Below are 7,779 nucleotides of genomic sequence, written 5' to 3'. Positions count from 1 at the left end.
CTGCCTGCTTCCAACTGTCAGGCAGCTTTCCTTCCTGCCACACCTTATTGTAAAGGCCCAATACTTTTCCCATTGCTGTGTCACTGAGACGAGCCATCACGATGTAACACATCTCATCCTTCCCAGGAGATGTTACCTCAGCTTTAGCTATTGCTCTCTTAATCTCACCCAACGTTAAAGGAACCTTCAATGCATCCTTCACCACCTCTCTCTGATCCAGGATCCCTGGATATTCTCCTCTGACCCTCTCTTTTTTCACGCTGTCCCTCGTCCTTTAAATTATTTGAGCTGTGGACTTTTACAAATGCCTGGGCTAACATCTCTGCCTTCTCCATGACTCTCACTGCAACAGTCTCCCAACTTTTCAGCACAGGGAGATCCCAATCTACTCTGACCTCACTCATCCTCTTAATCATCCCCCATACCTCTTCCACTGGAGTAGTTCTCTTAGCTGTCCTAATGGTCCTCCTTACTACTGCTTATGCTTGTTAATACTGAAAGCCCTGTTCCTAATTTTCACAGCTTCTCTGCACTCTTCAGTCCACCAGGGAACTGCGTTACTCTTTCTCCCCCCTGTACCCATAGGAATCCCCTGCCTTCCCCCTTCTCCCCTCTGTACCCATAGGAATCACCTGCCTTCCCCTTCTCCCCTCTGTACCCGTAGGAATCCCCTGCCTTCCCCCTTCTCCCCCCTGTACCCATAGGAATCACCTGCCTTCCCCCTTCTCCCCTCTGTACCCATAGGAATCACCTGCCTTCCCCCTTCTCCCCCCGTACCCATAGGAATCACCTGCCTTCCCCCTTCTCCCCTCTGTACCCATAGGAATCCCCTGCCTTCCCCTTCTCCCTTCTGTACCCATAGGAATCACCTGCCTTCCCCCTTCTCCCCCCTGTACCCATAGGAATCACCTGCCTTCCCCCTTCTCCCCCCTGTACCCATAGGAATCACCTGCCTTCCCCCTTCTCCCTTCTGTACCCATAGGAATCACCTGCCTTCCCCCTTCTCCCCCCTGTACCCATAGGAATCACCTGCCTTCCCCCTTCTCCCCCCTGTATCCATAGGAATCACCTGCCTTCCCCCTTCTCCCCTCTGTACCCATAGGAATCACCTGCCTTCCCCCTTCTCCCCCCTGTACCTATAGGAATCACCTGCCTTCCCCCTTCTCCCCCCTGTACCCATAGGAATCCCCTGCCTTCCCCCTTCTCCCCCCTGTACCCATAGGAATCCCCTGCCTTCCCCCTTCTCCCTCCCTGTACCCATAGGAATCACCTGCCTTCCCCCTTCTCCCCTCTGTACCCATAGGAATCACCTGCCTTCCCCCTTCTCCCCTCTGTACCCATAGAAATCACCTGCCTTCCCCCTTCTCCCTTCTGTACCCATAGGAATCACCTACCTTCCCCCTTCTCCCCCCTGTACCCATAGGAATCCCCTGCCTTCCCCCTTCTCCCCTCTGTACCCATAGGAATCACCTGCCTTCCCCCTTCTGCCCTCTGTACCCATAGGAATCCCCCGCCTTCCCCCTTCTCCCTCCTGTACCCATAGGAATCACCTGCCTTCCCCCTTCTCCCCCCTGTACCCATAGGAATCCCCTGCCTTCCCTCTTCTCCCCTCTGTACCCATAGGAATCACCTGCCTTCCCCCTTCTGCCCTCTGTACCCATAGGAATCCCCCACCTTCCCCCTTCTCCCTCCTGTACCCATAGGAATCCCCTGCCTTCCCCCTTCTCCCCCCTGTACCCATAGGAATCCCCTGCCTTCCCCCTTCTCCCCCCTGTACCCATAGGAATGTACCCCTCCGTTCATCTTTGCCTCGATCCTGACTAGTCTCCCAGTCCCTGCCACTGAAAAACATCCCCACAGCATGATGCTGCCTCCACCATGTTTCACCGTAGGGATGGTGCCAGGTTTCCTCCAGATGTAACGCTTGCCATTCAGGCTAAAGAGTTGAATCTTGGTTTCATCAGAGAAGAGATTCTTTAAGTGCCTTTTGGCAAACTCCAAGCGGGCTGTCATGTGCCTTTTACTGAGGAGTGGCTTTCATGTGGCCACTCTACCATAAAGGCCTGATTGGTGGAGTGTTGCTGAGATGGTTGTCCTTCTGGAAGGTTCTTCCATCTCCACAGAGGAAGTCCAGAGCTCTGTCAAAGTGACCATCAGGTTCTTGGTCACCTCGACACAATCCTATCTCGGAGCTCTACGGACAATTCCTTCGACCTCATGGCTTGGGTTTTGCTCTGACATGCACTGTCAACTATAGACAGGTGTGTGCCTTTCCAACTCATGGCCAATCAATTGAATTTACCACAGGTGGACTCCAATCAAGTTGTAACAACATCTCAAGGATGATCAATGGCAACAGGATGCACCTGAGATCAATTTCGAGTCTCATAGCAAAAGGTCTGAATACTTATGTAAATAAGTTATTTCTGTTTTTTATATTTAATAAATGTGCAAAAATGTCTTAAAACCTGTTTTTGCAATGTCATTATGGGGTATTGTGAAAATGTGGAAAAAGTAAAGGGGTCTGAATACTTTCCGAAGGCACTGTACATCTGCCTTCCAACTACATCTCGAGTAAGATCCAGAGCAGATTGAGTTCCAATTACTGGGTCAATCCTGGTTCCCCGCCCATCATTAAGGCACACAAGCCCTTTCTCACCCAAGATTTCCTCCAACACTATTTATATCAGTCCGTACCCCTCCCCAGAGTGCACTGTGGGCATTACAATCCCCACACCACATCACCCGTCTCCTATCTTGACCTTCTACACTCCCAAGAGCCATCAACTCTAGTCTCTTACACAGGTTGTAAAAGTTCACTATTACCAGATTCCCCCTCCCAACCACATATCTACCACTACATATTCCTGCTCAACTCCCTCTCCAATGTTACTTGGATGTAAAATGTCCAAATTGGAAAATAGTATGGTTAGCCTGCATTTAGACAGGCAGCCCAATTCGGTTGACCAATCACATCACATCTTTTCAACATATCTTTTTCAGAGCTGATCTGATTGGTCAAAGACCAAATAGTGAAAAAAAGGATCAGAATTGGGCTTCCTGTCTAAACGCAGCCTATGCGAGCTTGAGCCAAACTGATTTAGGTGGTATCAATCAATGAAGAAGCATAATGAATGTATAATGTCTGGTCTGTGTGCTCATACACATGATATGTTTTAATGGTGCAGAGGGAGGGATAGATGATCAAATGTCTCAAAACAACAACTTTGACTTTTATATGTGCTCTCTTTCTCTTGCTCGTTCCCTCATCTTTGAATGTACGTGTTCTTGAAAATGCTAGGAATATTATAGCTATACGATGAATGCAATGCTTGGGAAAATGGACCTATTCATTATTCCGAGCCATTACGGACACAATGCTGATAGGACTTTAATGATAATAAAAATAATTTCTCAACGCCATGTTTCCTGCTATGAAAGAATACCCCCGCTGTGAAAACGTCAGAGCCGTTGATAAAAAAAACAAGCTTATACTGCCATCTGGTGAAATGTATTGATATTGCTCATGTACAATTAACAGTGTAAAATAATACATGGATGGACTCGTCTCGTTCAAACTCAAACACATGAAAACACAAGGACATTTCATTTCTTTATTATTTCGTAAATGATTTGAGCTGGTGTACAGGGTCAATTATCTATAGATGTCTTCGGATTTCATTTGATTAAAAGGCTTGTACATGTATATATTTGTCATATTTGACCTCTCAATAACAATATAAAAGCAAACAAAACAAGTTCAAATACGCACAAGGCCCCTATTTTTCCCAGGTTGCAGGCATTACCCATAACTCAACAGTCTCTTGGTAGCTATGATGCTAAAAGTACATCCATAAAATAACTATAATCCCGCTGACAAGTAAGGGTGCATAGCATTCGAAGTAAATATATATTTCCATATATTTTATATATATTCATTTATATTAAAAACATTTTCTGTGCATGTGCGCAGGTGCATTCCTTAGTATTGAGTAATATGCTATTGCATGAATAATGTCTTCAATCCATTCTAAATGAGTATACATGTGTTCTCTAGTTTTTGCAACAGTTAATCTTTTTTGCATGAAGTTGGTTTATGTCGTCACCTCCATGGTCTGAAGTTCTACTGAGTCCTCCCTCTCCTTGACTCCACTCAGCCTGTCACTGTGTAGAAGGAAGCATTAGAACTGGCTCAATCTCTTTTTGGTTTTAGGGAGCGGGGATGGAACGGGGGTGGGCGGTGTTGAGGAAAAATACTATTTAAAAAAAAACAGCCTAGCCAGTGAAGCCACGATGTTGTCTCAGAGAGTTGTCTAACTACCCCTCTACAACCATAGATCCTCATCGCCCAGTCTGCTTTCCCTGTCTACCACCTCCACAAGTCTCCAGACCCAACCCCATTACATCCAGACTTAAAGACTGTAGGCCCACACTGTGTGCACACAAATTACCAGATACAGAAACCAAACTAAGAAGCATAATGAATGTATAATGTATGTTTGTCTGGTTTTCCTTAAGCTCTTACTGAGCCGACCTTAAGCAGTCACATGGAGGTGCTTCACCATTCCTCTTTCTGCTGCCCCCGTAGCTTTGACCCAGTCAAGGTGGGGTCATAAACATGATATGTATTAATGGTGCAGAGGGAGGGATAGATGATCAAATGTCTCAAAACAACAACTTGACTTTTATACGTGCTCTCTTTCTCTTGCTCGTTCCCTCGTTCTGATTATGCATGGATGGGTTATATGGGCGACATATCTATTCATATGTGTTCAGTGTTATACAGTTTCTTAAACAACAACAGATCCCGAGTTCAATAGATAGGCTAAACAGTCTGGCGTCTAGCCTACCTAGTCAACTAATATGTACAGAGCAAGAACTTACATTCATTACCTGTGGCTACAGAGGCTGATAAACCATGGGCCTGGACTGGAGACTAATTTCAATGTCTGGGTATTATTATTGCAGAGTGTTCGTTCATATACTCTCTGGAGTGTTTGAGACACACGTTTTCCTACGATATGAGCAACGTAATGCATCAAGATCCGTTACGATACAATGCCAAGAGGATGTAGAGCATTACATCTAATCTACATGATGTAGGATGGTATACTGTACTGAGGTAACACTACTGTAAACCATGTTTAAATCAGGGTAGGGACCGAAGAACCTCGGTTTAATGTCCACCAATAGTGTCGTATCACCTTCACACCCATGCCAATTCACCGCCCTCAACCCTGCACTGTCATTTTGTCAACACTAAATGACGCTGTACGGTGTGTCTCAATTGTACTTACAATCAGTGGACTCATTATACACACACACACACACACACACACACACACACACACACACACACACACACACACACACACACACACACACACACACACACACACACACACACACACACACACGCACACTTTAGAATTTCTCCTTAGAATTAAATATGAATGCCATTAAGGCTTAAAAGAACAATGAGTGGACACTTTTGGATGGCTTGCATAAACCTCAGGGAATGGCTATTCTTTGCCACCCAACCTTCAAACACACAAGATCAAAAACCAAACACTGTTGGGACTGGGAGAAAAACACTTGAAGAAAACAGCTCTACAATAATGCAAACCAGTAACTCAGTCCACCAACTTGTCTCCTTTGTCTACTTTGTGCAACCAACATGGAAGTGATTTATGTTCCACGCAGGTCAAGTGGATAGCAGGAGGCTGATTGGGGCTCTGGCATCTCTCCTAATCAGACAGTACATCTAAGGTAAAAGTACCCCCCCCCCCCCCACACACACACACACACACACACACACACATACACATATTAAGACCTACTCTTTCGACCAATGTTATTGCTTTCCTTTAAACAAACACCAGACAATACATTTCTGATGGGAAAAGGGGTAGGGGTGTACAGACATCAGGAGAGGGGCGAGAGGAAAGGAGACAGGTTTGTGGTGGGGTTGTGTGGGCTCACAGTTGTGGGTCAGTATTACAGTTTCTTATCACAGTGATTGGTGGCTGGTTGTCTTCGCTAGTCTACTGAGAGTTGCCAACAAAACAAGCAACACTTACAATCCCAACACTTTCAAATCTCTGTAGATACCCACCTCTCCCTGACTGACTATCACATGTAACCAGCTTAACCAGTGCTACATTATTACCTGTAGTGGTGAAGTTACTTCTTTACCCTTATCGAATGATGGGTAGATGCGGAGATGATCTGTAAACCCTCTTGGATATATCCTGTGATATCAGACTGACAATCTGTTGCTGTGTGACAGACACACCAGAGGGGACATGCTACATTAATTAGGGGGACTCTGACCCCTGCTGGTAATGAACAGAACTGCTACATAATATCCATATTGAGAGGGACAGAACAGGACTGCTGCATCTACACCGAAAGGCTGGGGGAGTGGAGGGAGGCAGGGCAGGGCAGGGTGTGCAGTGCAGGGAGAATGGGGTGTGAGGATGGGGTGTAGAGATGAATGAGGTGGGTGGGCTGCATACATACATACAGATGGTGGTGACAGGACCGCCAGACAAACTGGACTATAGCTGCACACATATAGCAGGGTAGGTGAAAGGTCTATCCAACGTTCTCATGATTGCCCCAGCCTTTACTCCAATTACATTCACCCTGGAAACACACAAACCACTCCAGGGAGGTTGGTTGTGGGGTTGGGGAGGAAAGTCAACACAGAACCTCCTTTTTCTAAAACACAAAGAACCGTGAAATGTCTCTGAAGCCAATAATGCCCTCTAGGTGAGATGACAACAGCAAAGGGAGGCATCGCATGAAAATCACAAAATAACAAATAACCGGACACACAGAAATGGACAGATAAAACAGGCAGAACGACACAGAGGTTTGTTTTGTTTGTTCTCATACCCACCAGATCTCAAGATATTTAGAACATATACGCATAGAGTTAACCAAACAAGAACACCAGAGCAGAAGAATCGTTTAGGTGTCTGAAACAGCAGCATCATTAGCATCACATAGGGTTATGGTGACATAAAACACAGGTAACACTCAGTCACGTAGCATTTCAGTGCAGATAGAATGTACAACACCAATATCTCAAATGTAGGCTACTGGAGTGGGACAGTGAAGGGCTGAAACCAGCCTGTGATGTATTTAATATTTTTTTTTGCTGGAAGAGTCTGTTCGGTGTGACAGGGAGGGAGAGTGACCTGTTGCCTAGAGATAATTCTGAGTATTTTGACAGTCTCCCTTTTCAGAAGTTTCACAAACAAACACTGCCCTGGACGTATGACATATTCACCTTGCCCTACACCCCAACATGGCCTCCTATCCAATACAGGAGTGACCCCCCCCCCCCCCCCAACCCCTAGTACTGTAGTGAAAGACAGGCCATGCGCCAGCAGTCATTCATGCTGATACATATAACAGGAAGCACGTTTTGGTTGCTGTTTTTTTTGTTGTCTGTGTTTGGTTTTGTTTTATACGAAATCATGCACCTAGCCTAGTAGTTGACATTTTTGGATTGTTTCTTTTTTTAAAAAGGTAAGAAAACTAGGAGTAAATCCACTTCGCTCTCGTGATCGTCGGCTTTGCCGTGGTGGTTGTTGTTATTATGAAGTTAGTGTTTCGTTCGTTCCAATCTCTCTTCTTTTCTCTCCATTATTCTCCTCCTCTTCATTCCTCCTGTCACCTGCCGCCGGTCATGTGTCTAAGTAGGATTGTTTTGGTGTGGGGCTCAAATCCTGGAGGGCAAGAGAACAGAGGTTAATATGGAGCACGGAC

The 7,779-nt window shown here is 45.7% G+C and overlaps 1 protein-coding gene across 19 annotated transcripts in view; it reads right to left on the bottom strand.

Annotated features, from left to right (window-relative positions):
• Positions 1–6,878: 6,878 nt before the first annotated feature.
• LOC139410961 (ankyrin-1-like) overlaps positions 6,879–7,779 on the bottom strand; it is a 72,201-nt gene continuing 71,300 nt past the window's right edge. For 17 of the 19 annotated variants that reach the window (XM_071156674.1, XM_071156680.1, XM_071156690.1 and 14 more), the window contains one exon: positions 6,879–7,739. Coding sequence is in view for 5 of the 19 variants with exons in the window: in XM_071156680.1 (XP_071012781.1) it covers positions 7,698–7,739 (42 nt within the window). In the remaining 14 variants the exon portion in view is untranslated. The remainder of the gene's footprint in view (positions 7,740–7,779) is intronic. The other 2 variants (XM_071156686.1, XM_071156688.1) reach the window with 1 other exon arrangement.

Source organism: Oncorhynchus clarkii, chromosome 6 (genome assembly GCF_045791955.1).
Source record: "Oncorhynchus clarkii lewisi isolate Uvic-CL-2024 chromosome 6, UVic_Ocla_1.0, whole genome shotgun sequence".
NCBI classification, from domain to species: domain Eukaryota; kingdom Metazoa; phylum Chordata; class Actinopteri; order Salmoniformes; family Salmonidae; genus Oncorhynchus; species Oncorhynchus clarkii.
The sequence above is the reverse complement of the archived record's forward strand: the minus strand, read 5'-3'. Positions and strand labels throughout refer to the sequence as shown.